Consider the following 14929-nt stretch of genomic DNA (forward strand, 5'->3'; position numbering starts at 1 on the left):
CCTCTGGCACCTTCTCAAAAATCCATAACCATGATGTAATCATGAGAAAACATCAGACCAATTTGGATTAAGGAACTTTGTACAAAATAACTCACCCATCCCCTTCAAAAGTGTCCAGGCCATGAAAGACAAAGGGAGATGGAGACATGATAACAGAAGGGAGGAGACAAGGAAGCCTGGGACTCAATGCAGCGTGGGGTCCTGTGTTAAATCCTGGAGCCAGAAATGGACATTAGTGGAGAAACTGGTGCCGCCAGGTCTATGTAGTGTGGCTAGAATTCTTGTCCCAGTATTGACATCTTGGTTTTGATAGAAGTGTCATGATTATTCTACATGTTAGCATTAGGTACAGCCAGGTAAAGGGTAAGCAGGAAGGGTCTGGACTATGTAATTTTATATAAATCTGAAATTATTTCAAAATCAAAGTTTTCTTTTTTTAAAGAGATAGCAACACAGAGCAGGACTGCTTGAGGGTGGGATTGGATGAGAAGAGGAGGGACAAAGAAGAGCAGAGTGTGTGCTGCCTGCTGACACTGCCCTCCCCACCCTTCCTGCACCCCTTACTCTCTGCCTCATGATAGGGCATGTGATATTTTGAAAATTATTTTGTTAATCACTTCATTATTGCATTTTGATTTTTGCAACAACCATGGGAAATGGGTTAGCAACCTCATTTTACAGCTGAGAAAACTTCTGAGCTGTGCATGCCAAGGTCACTGGGCTGGGAAGTGAAAGCCCTGTATGGCTTCCAAGCCTGAGTGTGCCCCCCACCCAAGTCCTTGGGGAGGCTCGCCCCTCCTGTGAGCACCATCTCCTCTGGGGAGCATCAGCTGCTTCTGACTCACGTCCTCAGGCCGCAGGGGGCACCCCTCTTTAGAAAGCTGGGCTCTGTATCCTGAGCCTCCAAACCCCTTCCCTGATATCTGGGTTCCACGATCTAAAAACCAATGCTCTGATTGGGCCTTTGCAGACTTCAACCTTTTCCAGCCGGAGCTTGGGCTCCAATCAAGAGGGCGGAGGCAGCAAAGATGGTAGAAATCAGAACAAAGTCAAGTCCATGGCAAATCAACTACTGGCCAAGTTTGAGGAGAACTCACGGAATCCCTCTCTGCAGAAGCAGGTGAGTCTATCAAATGCTCACTGGGCTTGCCTTTGTGGTGCCCAGAACCAGCTGAGAAGTCAGCAGAAAATTCGAGGCTAGTGACAGATTTGGCATGCCAGCCAGGCCTGGCGAACATGGGCTTGAACTCCTAGCTAAGGAGTCAGCAGCCATTTCTAAAGGGGGCCAGATAGCATGTATTTTAGGCTCTGGGGTTATCCAATCTCTCTTGTATCTGTTCAGCTCTGCCCGAAAGCAGCCATAGACAACACTTACAGGAGTCAGTAAGTGACAGGAGTCAGTAACAGCAGGTCATATTTGGCCCATGGACCAGTTTGCTGATGCCTGCTCTGCACAGGGGAAGAGCCCTTTCCCTGCTTGGGTTTTGCTTTGCAGCCATCTTTGAGATGGGAGCGCCTTAGGGAGCCTCCAGTGTGCCGGCTGCCTGGGAGAGCACTAAGTCCATGGTGGCATCTGTCCCAACCAGCAGAAGCTGGGCTGCAGGCATGGAGACCAGCCTCCCAGGTCTTCTCAGGCAGCCCCTCTTCAGCTCTCTTGCATCAGGCAGGCTGGTTGGTGTCTGACAGGGTCACTCTGAGCCTAGAGGAGGGTCAAATGCTGTGTCTCAGGCTGCAGACCAAGCTGACTTTGGACTCTGACTTGGGGGAGTCTGTGCTGCGTGATTCAGTTTGTACCCGGAATTCCTTTGAAATGCTGCTGTCACATTTAAAAAGCTTGGGATATGGAGTTCCATTTTCCTTTAGAGAATACCTGTCACATGACAGGGCCAGACTCTTGGTTAACTGGAGGCAGACAATTCTTGGTCTTGAGGAAGAAGCACATGCATGCCCCTCCTCGATGAACTGACTTCCCTGGGTGATTTTATTAGAAGGGGGCCATTTTCCCCACACTTGTAATTCTCTGAATTTTCCCCCCAAAGGCCCATTCTGGAGGCTTGACCCTTTTTCATGCTCAGAGGTCAAGGAGGACTTTCTTCTCTGAGTGGATGCCACATCCCTGTCCCCTAGTGGGCATGAAGCAACCCATTGCCAGGAGGACTCCAGGGTTGGCCACTCGGGCCTGCTTGGATGCTGGCAGTGGCTGCCCAAGGCCTGGGTCTGAGCCAAAAGCATGGCCTCCCTGGGAGTCACACATTGCCCAAGAGTTGGGGACTCTGGAACTTGCTGTTCACTTGGACAGAGAGCCCGGACTCAAGTTTTCTGGCAGGACCTGGCTCGCAGGAGCTCAGCCCAGTGGTCTCTCTGCACCTGCAAAATCTGTCTCCCTCCCTCTCTCCCTCTCCTCCTTCCAAGTGTCTCTGAGTCTGACTCATCTTTTCCTTCATGTTTCCTGCGCTGCTTTCTTGGACTCACCTTTCTCCTCCCAGGAACGTCACGTCTCAGGGATAGGTAAGCCCGTCCTGCGCGCTTCCTCTGACCCTCCTGTTAACTCTCGCTGCCCCAAGCCAGAGGAGCTCACACCCCAGCCCATCACCTCCTCTGAAAAGGCAGGTAGGGCTCCTTCCAGTGGACGCTGTCTTGGTGAGGCCAGAGGGAACTTGGTTCTGAGGGGTGGGGTCAGTGGCTCTCTCCACACCCCGAGTAGGGCTGATGATAGGATCTCTGGGAAGGCAGACACAACTTGAGGTCGCCACCTTTCTAGGTAAGACTCACCAAGCTTACGACATCTTGAAATCCATGCATGGATCCCTCAGCCTGTCAGGGGTATTGACTGGCCTGCTACTAGCAGGCTTTAGGTATCTATTTGCTTGGGAGAAAACGGACCACACCATGTGGTATTTTGTGGGATGTTACTGGGACTTAGCTTTGAATGGAAAAGTGGCCGTGATGGTGGAATGGGCTCAGGAGGCCCATGTGCTACACGCCACTCACAGGAAGAGGCTGGCAAATCGTGGAGGCCTCCCTGGGGCACAGTCGGCATGAAGGCAGGGGGGCTGCCTGAAGCCATGGCCTCAGGATTTTTTCTGGCTTTCATCTCTGGGCTTGGAATTTGAATAGAATCACTGCTAGTGCCCATAATACTCAAGGATGTCTAATCAGCATCAGGAATTTTGCATTGTTTCCGGACTTTGGAGGCTGAGTGAGATCCATGCAGATATAGTGCAGTGATTTTATGTTTATTCATATAAGAATTACCTGTAGAACATTTTTTAAAATACCATTATTTGGTGTCCACCCCCAATTAAATCAGCATCCCTAGGAGTTAAGTACCCTAGGTGATTTCCGTGTGCTGCGGGGATTGAGAACCTCTGAGGTGGTCCAAGTTCTGATTGGTGGGTCTGGGGTGAGGCCCAAGGCTCTTAAGGAGGATGTGGGTGATTCTAATGCAGATGGTGGCACCTCCACACTCGAGGTTGGTTTGGAATCTTACAGGAGGTGGCACCCACCATGCCCTTTGTTTCTGGTCCTCATGGGGGTCCCTCAAGGTGGGGGATCTGTGAAAGGGCCACAGTGGGGAAGGAGGCCTGATTTTCCTTCTCTCCCAGTTCTCCCCGGTGGTGGTGACGGGGCATGTGCTCCGAGAGCTAAATCAAGTGTCTGCTGGTGGCGAGCGCCCAGGCAGGCCCTGGAGAGCCAGAACCAAGTCTGACCTGCAGCTAACTGGGCCAGAACATCCTGCTGGCCTGCCTCCCACCTGCCAGGGGGCTCTGGCCCTTTCTGGGGTGCTGCGACGGCTGCAGCAAGTGGAGGAAAAGATTCTCCAGGTGAAAGCCTCACTCTGGGCCCTGCCTGTCTGCCCATGTCTGGGGTGTCTCCCTGTCCCCCTCTCTCTCCTCCTGCCCAGGGTGGGTTCCTTTCCTTACTGTCCACTCCCTGTCTCCTGTCCTGTCCTGTCCTGACTGTCTCCATCCCCCCCAGGTGACCATCGGTCCCTATCACTGTCTCTTTTTTCTGTTTTCTTTCTCTTCTCGACTGCAGAAGAAAGCTCAGAATTTGGCCAACAGGGAATTTCACACAAAGAACATTAAGGAGAAGGCAGCTCACCTGGCCTCTATGTTTGGACATGGGGAGTTCCCACAGGTAAACACAGGGATTTCAGTGGCCCCAGGGGTTCAGATATTGGGCATCTAATGAGATGACCATGAATCACTCTCTGGAGCTTGACTTCCTCCTTCCTCCTTTGATAGCACAGGGAGCTGTGCATTTTCTATGTCATGAAAGAATTCAAATTGCCATCTAAAAGAGACCCAAATGGGAACATTTGAAATAAGTAGATAAATCATGAAAAAATGAAAAATCAAAGTCAGAAAAATAATCTTGGGTCAAAGGAAAGTGTTGCTGAGAGAAACACCTGCTGGTAGACCTAGACTTTGGAGTAGCTCCTGAGCTGCCTAGGAGCCCATACAAAGAGGGAAAGCTGGCCAGTTATAAGGATCACAGTGGCTTGACAGTAAACTCACTGCCCAGGATGACCCAAGGGACCATGGAGAGACCTCCCTGTGACCCTGACTCCCTGTGGCACTGAATGACGAGGGTGATCCCATGCCTTAGCCCATGCTCTGCTTTCCCAAAAGGCAATGTTGAGCCAAGAAAAATGGCTTTGCCTTAGAATAGGAACTACTGCCTCCTCCATCCAGGTACTTATTCAGAAACTTGCTGAAAAGAAGAGCATGTGCTCAGAGGGAGGTCATAGTTGATAATGAGTGCTCCCTTGTTTGCAGCGAGTCTAGTCTCTAGAACATGCCTCCTCTGATATTGTCATGGAAAATCTCCAGCCCCGTGTTCCCAGCTACTTGGTAGAGTCATAGACATGGGAGGGACACTTTGCCTTTCATTTTTAGGGTTTCCAAGGGTTATCCACAGACTGGCTATTGCCTGTGGCTGCAGAGGACCCTGCTGTGGCCATCTGTTTCCTATAGCTCAGGACTCTCCTTTCCTAAGCTTGTAGCTGCTACTTCATACCAAGCCCAGAGTGTGAGCTGCAGGAGTTGGCACTGATGTCTGCAGCAGAAGAAGGCAGGAACAGGAATAGCTATTTTGGTAGGCCAAGGGAGCTGGAATAACTAGCAGAAAGCAGGATAACCAGGAGCCTGATAGTCTGCTGGGCTCCGAAGTAGATGTGCTGTTCTGTCCTGAGACACGGCCTGGATATCTTTTCCCTCCTTGAATGCATAAGCATAGGGGCTGCACGGTCAAGGGGTGCGCCCCACTGCATTGCCCTGAGATAATCATGGTTTCTTCTATTTCTGTTCTGTGCAGAATAAACTTCTCTCTAAAGGCCTGTCTCATCCTCATTCTCCGTCTTCTTCCTGCCTTCCATCTCCTGATCCAGCTGCTCCTTCCTCTCCAACGACCGCTGACTCTGTTTCTCCTGCCAGAAAGGTAGTTGTCCTGAGCGATTAGCTTCTCCCGCCCCCTGCATGTTCTGAGATGCTCTTGTGTTCTGCTCAGCCTGCTCAGATAAACATCTGGAGCTTGGCTTGGCTGGGATGGAAACGTGTAAGATGTTTTACTATCGTCCTAGATTTGGTTTTGTTTTTGTTTGGAGCAAGTGCCCTAGTGGAACAGGCAGCACACAAAAATGTGTCCAATGATGCTTGTTCATCCAGCAAGCATTAATTGGGCACCCACATAGGCCAACTGTGTTTAGATGCTGAGAAAACAAAGAGGAATTTCCTGACTACAGTTTAGATGGGAAAATACACATTAGCGTAGAAATGAGGAACTTTTTACCATATGAAATTGCCAGTATTTGGTTTGTTTTGACTTAACTAAATGCAAGTTTCACGTGGTGATTCTGACAAAATATGATCCATTAATTCTATAAGAGGTTTAAAGGATGAGATTGTAGGAACCAGGGCTTGGGGGTTGGAGGGAGGCCTGGGAAGGAATCACAGGGAGGCAGTATGGGAGCCAAGTGCTAAGAGTTATATGGGAGGGATTGCTGGACAGAAGTGTAAGAGAAAGGGGTTTTAGAAAGGAACTCAGGTGTACCCAGGCAGGCAGACAGGACTTGCCTAAAATGGAAGGCAGGATTTTGGTATGACTTCAATTTAGGAATAAACTATTCACCAGAGTACAGAGAGCAAGGGTGAACCTGAGCCCACTCTTTCCACATTCAGGAATTTCATTTATCCTCTTAGAAAGCCACTGAGGGATCTGTGCTGTGTTCCAGAAGGGTGAGCTGCATAGAAGTGCAGAGGTTGGCTGGGAGTGGGGAGAAGGTGGAGTTGTACCTTTGGTTAAACAGATAATGCAAAGCACTCACATGCAATTATTAAATGTGGGTTCTGGGACACTCTGCATGTGTTCCACTTGTCCTGCTACTGACCTTGCCAAATGATGCCACCAGGCTGGAAAGGGGCCGTTTCTGCGGGAAGCTTAGACTCCCCAGTGGCTGAATCTGAAAGTAGAGGTGAAAGCCACTTCATTAGCTGGTGATCTTGGGAATAGCTTTGGAGCCTCTTCCCCACAGATGGAGCTCCTCCACAAATGGCTAGTCTGTGCAGCTCATGTCTGTGCTCAGTCTCAGCATGAGGTGCTGGAAGGGCCCTGTCAGAGTTCCCGCTCATTTGCATCCTCACTGTTAAACCACAAACCAGCTTCCAACTGTTGCATTAGTGGAAAATTCGGAACTGCCACTGGGCGTGTAGTTGGAGGGCTCACTCCTAATGACCCCCTACCATGGGGAGAGAGGCCCTAGTCCTCAAGGAAGGAGTGAGGAATCTTATCAGCCCCACCCTGTCCCAGCTCCCCAGCACAGGCATGTCATATTCCTGGAAGGGCAGCAGGAGCGGCACAGAGAAACAAACATTTCCAGTTCTCAAGGCCACTGAAAATAGCCACAGCCAAGATGCCCAGCACCTTGCTCCAGGTCAGCCAGTGGTTAGCTGTTAAGCCCTGGGTCTCTTGACCTGTCTGGGCCTCCATTTACTCATCAACAAGGGAATAATTTCCAACTCATGTGATAGTGAACTGTTTGGGTAGAAAATGGCATTTTTGTCATCACCAAAATTTCAGGGGAGCCTTTTTGCCCAGTTCAGGAGAGGAGTCTTCCAGGAATGGGAAAATGGGGACTTTGCACTGTGAATAAAGGTCATTAGTTCCCTTGCCAGACTGATGGGAGGGGCAAGAACACCTGGGCACAGACAAGCAGTGGCACCTGGGCGCATGCTTTACTTTTCTCCTATCCCTCCTGGGCTGGCCAGCCCTTCAGGGTGGAGCTAGTCAAGGTCAAGGTTGGAAGGCTTTGCTTCCATTCTCAGGGTGGCCTGACTTGGTCACTGCCCTCTCAGAGTGGACAGCAGAACTAGGGCAAGGAAAGCCACCACACCTCCCAAGTTCCCTGATATCCTTTCCAGTAGGTTCGATTCCTGTTGGTGATGACAAGAGACAGTAGGGTCTGGCAGAGACACTTCTTGTCAGTGAGCATGTCCCCCAGGCACAGCATCATTGCACCTTAAGAGCTGCTTCTCCACCGGGCTCTTCAAGCAGCTTTAAGTCAACGTTATTCGCTAAGCCAATGGCTGAACATTCATCCATTCATTCAACGGATATTTGATTGACAGCTCCATGTCAGGCACTTTAGACTCTGGGCACATGCATGAGTGAACAGTTATGTTCCTGCCCTGAGGAGGCTTGCATCACAGGGGAAAATAAACAGTCAACAATAAGGGGAAATAAACAGTCAACAATGATATTAAAGTGATTACATGGAAGAAAGACTATATTTCCTAAGGAAAAATTAGAACAGGTGGCAAGATTCTGGCATGCAATTTAAAATGGGATGGGGGTGAGGGTGTTCTTCCTGAAAAAGTGCAAACTGAGCAGAAGCAGAGCCACAGAATAGAAAACAAAGATAGAGGGAACCCCAAACAAAGCCTGGTGCCCAGGACTCCTGGCTCTGGCCCAGTGTTCCCTCCTCTGCTTCCCAGAGGCTACGCGTGAATGGAGGTCTTGTCTGAGTGCCCAGCCCAGAGGCCGTGTCCATGGAGAGCCCCACTCACAGGAACAGGAGGGACTGCAAGTGGGATGATTGGGAGTAGCCAACTCCACTTCCTCTGGCCCCCAGCTCTATAGCTTTGTTCTTTGTTTCTCCTGGGTTGTGGTAGAATCCCCCCAACCCCTAAGAAACCTCCTGTCCCATGTATTCTTAACCCATCTCCCAAGCCAGCCTCGGCCATTGGATGATGGTGTAATTAGGCTGCCTTAATAGGGTCTAGCATTTCACTAGGAACTGGTGGGCTTTTTATACTGTGGCTGGGAATGACTGGGGAGCTCTTAGATATGGCTCTGGACATGCCACTTATTATCTCTGTGCCTTAATTTCCCCATTTGAAAAAAAAAAAACACCTAGGCTGGACTTGGCACTCACAGGCCCCTCCAGATCTTACTGTCAGGCCACTGTGGACAGTTGGAGATGGAGTGGTGAGTTTCTAACATCAAGTTGTGTTGGAAAGGATGATGCCAGATCTACCATCATGTCCCCTCCTCAGCTCCCCTCCCTGCCTGGTCCCACCCCTACATGGGTTCAATGCTGGGCTTTGCACATGCAAAAGCTGGTCTCCACTGAGGAGGCAGCTGGCTGCCCCTTACAGCATATGACAACCTGGCAACAAACAACTTCATTCAGTCCAGGAGGCACTCAGCAAGCATCTCCTGGGGCCTCAGTGCTTCTTCCTAATAGATTATGGATACTCTGTTTGCCCAGTGACCCAAGTTGGACTCAATTCAGGGAAGCTAGGGGAAGAAGAATGTCCTTCGAAACTCATGCTTATTGGCAACCTTCTGGCAGGCAACGTGTCTGTTCCTACCCTAGAACTCTGCTCCTCGATTCCAAGGATCCAGGGATACTTGCCACATTGTAGGAACAGATTTAGTGAAACTGGTCCTGAGGAGCACATGTTACAGGATGCACACTGGGTCACCAGCTTTGAGAGATGCAACTGGGGCTCTGCCTACAGACCACGCCTGCCTGCACTCTCCAATTGGCATTCCACTTTGAAGTCCAGAGTGATGCTGCTGTGGTTTTGGTTAGAGGGAATTCGAGGTCCTCTCATTTAGCGTCTAGATGCTTAAGAGACTCTTATCTTTAAGAACTTGGACTATGAGATCAGGTCTAGTCTTATCTCCCCAGCACCTTTTGACTCATCCATCCCATCAAGCCAGTCCTGCTGCAGTGGTGTCAGCCTCCTAGCAACCATTACGTAACTTTATTCTTCAAGATGGGAGGTCACTGCTGTCTTGACCTAGGTGTGCCCAGTAATCATTTACCAAGGCTGGTGAGCTCTTGCAAGAACAAAATGGTGGCTGAATGTTTGCACAGCTGAGCCTACAAGGGATGGCCTCACTGGGCTGGGACTGTGGTTTAGTCCTCCTGGGTCAGAAGAGCATTGTGTATTGCAAAAGGTGTTTTTTTTTTTTTTGTACCCTTTGGGCATTTGCTTAAGAACTGGAATTGCTGGGTTTACTATAGAAATTTGCATATTAGAGAAAGCTGAGTAGTCTTGGCTGTGCAGTCCGCTTGTGTTTCATCTGATCTCAAGGCCACCCTAACCTCATTGTCCCTCTCTCTGGCCCTGGGATAGAGCTAGGCAGCTCTTTGGAAGCATCCTGTGCGTGTTCCAGCCTGGAGGATTTAAATTGGCAGAGTGCTGGTGTGTCTCAGGGAGGTGAGCATTATAGGGAGAAGAGTATGTGCTTGGGGTCACACTTGGACTCAGAGCAACAATTTACTGTGTGACCTTTGACAAGTTAGTAGGTCCCTCAGCGCCTTAGTTTTCCTAACCTGTAAAATGGAGAGGATAACAGCTACTCCTGAAGGTGGTTGGAATATACAGTGACCTCACGAGATCCTATCACTGCTGCTGCCCCAATTAAAAAGAAGGGAGGAGCAAAGAAAGAAGAATCTGAGGCGTCTGATGATGCCATGGGTTTTGGTCTTTTTGACTAAACCTTGTTTGTAACATGTTCAATAAAAAGCTGACCTCTTTAAAAAAAAAAAAGAAAGAAAGAAAGAAAAGAAAATGCCTGAAGCATCCAGTAAATATGCTCCCCTCCAGTGGAGGAAAATTCTAGAAAACACTCGTTTATCTAAAATACATGTTACTTCTTCTCTTTCTTTTTTTTCTTTTTTAGAGTTAATGTTTCATTTATTTATTTCCTTGTATCCTTGTTAATTTTTGGATAGTTATTTGATTTCTCCCCTCCAGTGTGGTCCCTGTAGTTATCCACCACCACAGTAACCCATGGCCCATCACCACCATCAAGAAGACGTGCTATATGCATGCAATGGAACACTACCCAGCCCTCAAAAAAAATATAAACTCATACTATTTGTGGCAGCATGGATAGTGCTGGAAGGGATTATGCTAAGAGACACAAGTCAGGAGAAAAAAGATGATTCCTCTCTTTCTAAAGGCAAAGATGTTATTTTCAGTTTCCATTTCTATATCAAACACGTAGGAGAGTATAGCCTCGAGGAGTTAGAGCATCCCTGAACCCCACCTGTGCCATGGGTAGGGGATTATAAGAGCCACCTCCCAGGGCCCTGAGGGCTAAATGCCTATGATCAGCAGCACAGAGCCTGGCACCCAAGGGCTGCTTGAGCAGCCCTAGAATCCTTCCTTTACTTCAACTCTGAGTATTATTTCTGGACCCCCACAAAAAACATGGTTTCAAGCGTGGCCTGTGCTTTCCTTTGCCCTTAGCCGGTAGCTGAGGGCCCAAGTCCCCCATTCTGTCCCCTGATGTGTCTCACCAGGGGCCTTCTCAGTGAGCAAGGATCTGGCCCATGGGGGACCAGGAGACTCCCATCAGCCCTACTTGTGGAACCCTCCCCTTCCAGAGAGCCCTCAGCTCTGAGGCCCAGAAGCACTGCTCTTGTCCCTGCCTGACCCCTCAGGCCTCATGGTGCTCACAGCAAGGCTTGTGGTCACAGGTGGCCCCGCTCTGGAGAAACAGAGCCTGGATATCTGGTATTCTTGGCTGAGTTCCAAGCCCAGGGAGGAAAGTTCCCATTGTTAGGACACAAATGGTCCCAGGAGCCTGCTTCCTCCTTCACTCAGAGCATGTGCCCTGTGCCAGGAGTGTAGAAATGAGGAAGGCAGGGCCATCACGTCACAGACCCGAGGGGAGATGAGCCAGCTCAGTGCAGGGGGACAAGGGCTTCAACATCCAGGCAGGAACTGGTGTCCTCTGAGCCAGGAGAGGCAGTATTGCCTGGGCGTCCCTGTGTGTGGGTGTCTAGCAGTCTTCTGACACCTGGCCACAGTGCTGTGACAACAGTGACGTCACTGTGTTTGAATCTGGGCTGACTTGGGAGAGAAGTGGTGTGCTCCTTCTGGGAGGGCCCCAATTCTGCAGGCCTGCAGAGTGGTGATGGATCCCATTTTATAGACGAGGAGGCTGAGGCTCACAGAAGGGAATTCTTGTATGTGAGGTTAATCTGATGTGATGTGAGATGATGTAATGTGAAGTGCCCAGCCATTCCAACTTGTTCTAACTAATTAACTGAAAAATAATTAGAATGTGAAAGGAGGAAAAATAGTGAGACATACCTGAATTCCTCAAAATTACAAGAATATTTTAAGATACATAAAAGCAGTCCTGTAGTCCTTCAAAAGGACCAACTTTTAAAAACTAGCAACTGGAAGATTCCCATTTTTGGCCACATCATCAGATGGCCCAACTTTTGTTTGGACAGATAATTCCCAGACAAAATGTAAGCTCTACTCTTGTACAGCCCTCCCTAGGAACATACACAGCTTGCCTTTCAATACATAAATCTCGTTGAGAACCTCTGGACTTTTCTCTGAGCTCATTACCAGGATGAGTCTTCTGGTAGCTTCTATATTGGTTGAGAATCTCTTGCTTAGGATCCCCAGAGCCAAACTTTCCCTGAATGACTAAAACAGGGATCCTCAAAGTGTGGTTCATGGGCAGACAGTGGCCTGTGACCCACTGAGCACAGCAAGTACATATTAGACCCCTGTAGAGCTACTTGACATTGCCATACCTCCAAGTGCGGGATCATTTTTATTGTGTCTGGAAGTATCAGGCCACAACAGATTGGAGAATTAAAAAAAAAAAAAAGCAAAACCCTGCCATTCACCTCTGATAGTTTGAGGAGCATGGAATTAGCACAAGTCTAGCTGGCAATGTCCTCATTTTTAGGGAGCCAATAGGGCACCCTGTTGTCAGGAAACAAAAGGGCAGTAACCATGAACCCCAGGACACATCTGCCTTTACACTGTCTTTGGGGGTGTGCTTCCAGAGCACCTTTTCATCCCTTCAGACAAGTTCTACATCATCTGGTCTCTTTTTGACCTCTTAGGAAGTCCTGGTCCACTCTTGGTATTGGCCTGTGGTGATTGCGGGATGGTTCCTGTCTGACCAAGAAGGTCATATGGAAGAGAGTCAATGCTACTTTTCCTTAAGGGTCCTCTCATTTAGCTATGCTTAAGAAATCACCATCATGATGTGGGAATGTAGATGCAAATGGAGAAAGGGTTTTTGGCCGTAATGATAGGCAAGATATGGTCTTCATCCTGGATCTCATAGTTAGGTGACTTGGAGAGTGTCCTGTGCTGGTAGAACTGAGCAGGCCTCTACTGCAGAGCTGTATCTTGGCAGCACCCCTAACCCCAGCAACCTCAATGGCATGCTTGGGTAATTGCTCCCTAAGCCAGGATTGCACAGAAGCTCCGTAGCACAAAGTGCTTATTAGCTAAGTGGTTAATAAGGTCTCATTAGGGACTTGTATTTAAAACCCTAGAAAGTAGCCTCAATCTTTGCTAACTCAAGGGAGGCAATAATTGCGCGTGGGTCTCATGGCATCACTGTTACCTTTCTGGGAGAGCACCACAGAGCCAGTTCACACACTGGGCTGGTGGAGACAGTCACACATGGACAGTGTGGGCGGGCAGGCAAGTCTGACCTCCTGTGCCTCCCTCCCCTCTGTATTTTGATATAAACTCAGGAAGTGCTTGATATTCTACAGCCCCTGTCTGAGGAGGCTGTGATGGGGGCCGCTGCAAGGAGCGGGCCATCAGGCAAACAATGGTTATTGTCCTGATCTGCTGTACCTGAACCTTTCTTAGAAGCAGGAGTCAAGTTTCTTGGCATTCATGAAATGGATCTGAAAAATGGCAGAGTGTGTTTGAAAGCAGAATCCTAACCTCTCCCAGGTTTGGGGGCGGTGGGCTAGAGTGGAGTGAGTACCTGGCCCAGAAGCTCAGGCTCCTAGAACATGGCAGGCTTTGCAAGGTCAGAGGAGATCCCATCTGTCTGAGTCATGGGGTCACACTCACCCAGCAGGTCCGTGGCCATATTCTCCATAGCCCCAGCATCTTCAGATGCAGCCCAGAGAGACTGTTCCAAAGTTGCTGTTCGGGTTGCGGCTTTCCAAATGAGACAGGAAGCCAGGGCCCCCCTGCACCTGTCCTTCTTCCCAACTGCTTCCTATCCCTTTCTTTCCCCTCTGCACCCCCTCTAGTGCCTGTGCTTTTGCTGGGATCTGATGCGCTGGCCTCAGCTTTGGACACTGCTACCGAGGGTTGGGGAGCTGCAGGAGCTACTGCCAACTGCTTGGCCATCCCTGACCTTCTACTACACATCTGAGGTTTTCACACAGGGTTAGATGTGGGCTTCCAGGTACAGACATGGGTTTAGGTTGAAGGTGTTGCTGCCCCCTAGCCCTTGTGCAGGTCTCTGTTATTTGTCACAGTGGCCATAACCTGCGTGGAGTCCCTTCAGCCTAAATCACCGACTTCTTTGGCCATATCCGTAAAGTGGATTAAGAGACTCGCTCCCTCCCTCCAGGGTTTTGGAATCAGGAACTGTGCTGACAGCATCTCATACTGTGCTTGTTTGCTTCCCTGAAGAGGAGACTGCAGCCTCCCTGGGGTGGTCTTTCAGAGCTGGTGCGGAAGAGGGTGCACATTGGGGTCTGTCTGTGCATCAGATTTGTACTGTGCCGTGTCTGTCTAGGCTGTCCACTGCCACCCCTGCCCTAGCTCCTTGACTTGTGGGCAGGGACCCAGCATTCGTAGGTAGGCACTGGCTGTCATGCCCTCATGAGCATGGCCCCCGCCCCCCATCAGGCAGTGATCCCTGAGGCCCACATGTACTGCTGCTCCCAACTCTGAGCTCCAGGACCCTCAGGGCACTGCCTTCTGCAGCTCCACCCTGATCCCCTGCCTTCCCAGCTAGGCCGCATTTACTGCCATCCCAATCACCACTTAGGCTGACAAGGTGCCAGTGTGATCCTGGCCTGGAGGGACTCAGGTCAGACCTGGCCCTTGCCTCCTAGGGACACAGGAGCTGCAGGACAGGCTGGAGCCTGCTGAGTTCAAAGGAAAGAGGGAGGGAGGAGTCATATTCATCTTAACCCAGCCCTGCTAAGTGCCAGGCACTTAGACACACATTCTCTCACTCAGTTCTTGCCACAAATCCATGAGGCAAGCACTATTATCCTCATTTTCCTAATTGAGGAAACTGAGCTCAGAGATTAGGGGTTTCATCCTGGGTTCCAGAACTGGTTAGTAGGAGAGTGGGGTCGTAAACCTCTCTGCAGGCCTGTGGGGAGCAGCAGCTGACAGCCCTCCAAGAGGGGGTAGGTATCCAGAGGAGGGCACTGCAGATGAGTTGGTGGTGAGGGCTGCATTCCTTGCTGTCTCCTTTGCTGGGTTCTCTGGCTTTTAGACTTTGAGAAGCTACAGTGACACAGGTGTGAATCAGAGTGGCCTTTCGGTGGTTAGCAGGCCCACAGCATGGGTTCCCTAACTCCTGAGGAGAGAGGGCCTATAAAGGCACAGGGTGGGGTCAGGAGACCCCAGGAGGTGCCTGCATCTTGCATTAATTTACTAGG

The 14929-nt window shown here is 49.8% G+C and overlaps 1 protein-coding gene across 11 annotated transcripts in view; it reads left to right on the forward strand.

Annotated features, from left to right (window-relative positions):
- MICAL2 (microtubule associated monooxygenase, calponin and LIM domain containing 2) overlaps nt 1-14929 on the forward strand; it is a 209100-nt gene that overhangs the window by 112384 nt on the left and 81787 nt on the right. For all 11 annotated transcript variants that reach the window (XM_054699375.1, XM_037522672.2, XM_037522674.2 and 8 more), the window contains exon 17: nt 971-1120. In XM_054699375.1, coding sequence (XP_054555350.1) covers nt 971-1120 — 150 coding nt within the window. The remainder of the gene's footprint in view (nt 1-970; nt 1121-14929) is intronic.

This window comes from Talpa occidentalis, unplaced genomic scaffold (genome assembly GCF_014898055.3).
Source record: "Talpa occidentalis isolate TD23 unplaced genomic scaffold, MPIMG_talOcc4v2.1 talOcc4.3, whole genome shotgun sequence".
Taxonomy (NCBI): domain Eukaryota; kingdom Metazoa; phylum Chordata; class Mammalia; order Eulipotyphla; family Talpidae; genus Talpa; species Talpa occidentalis.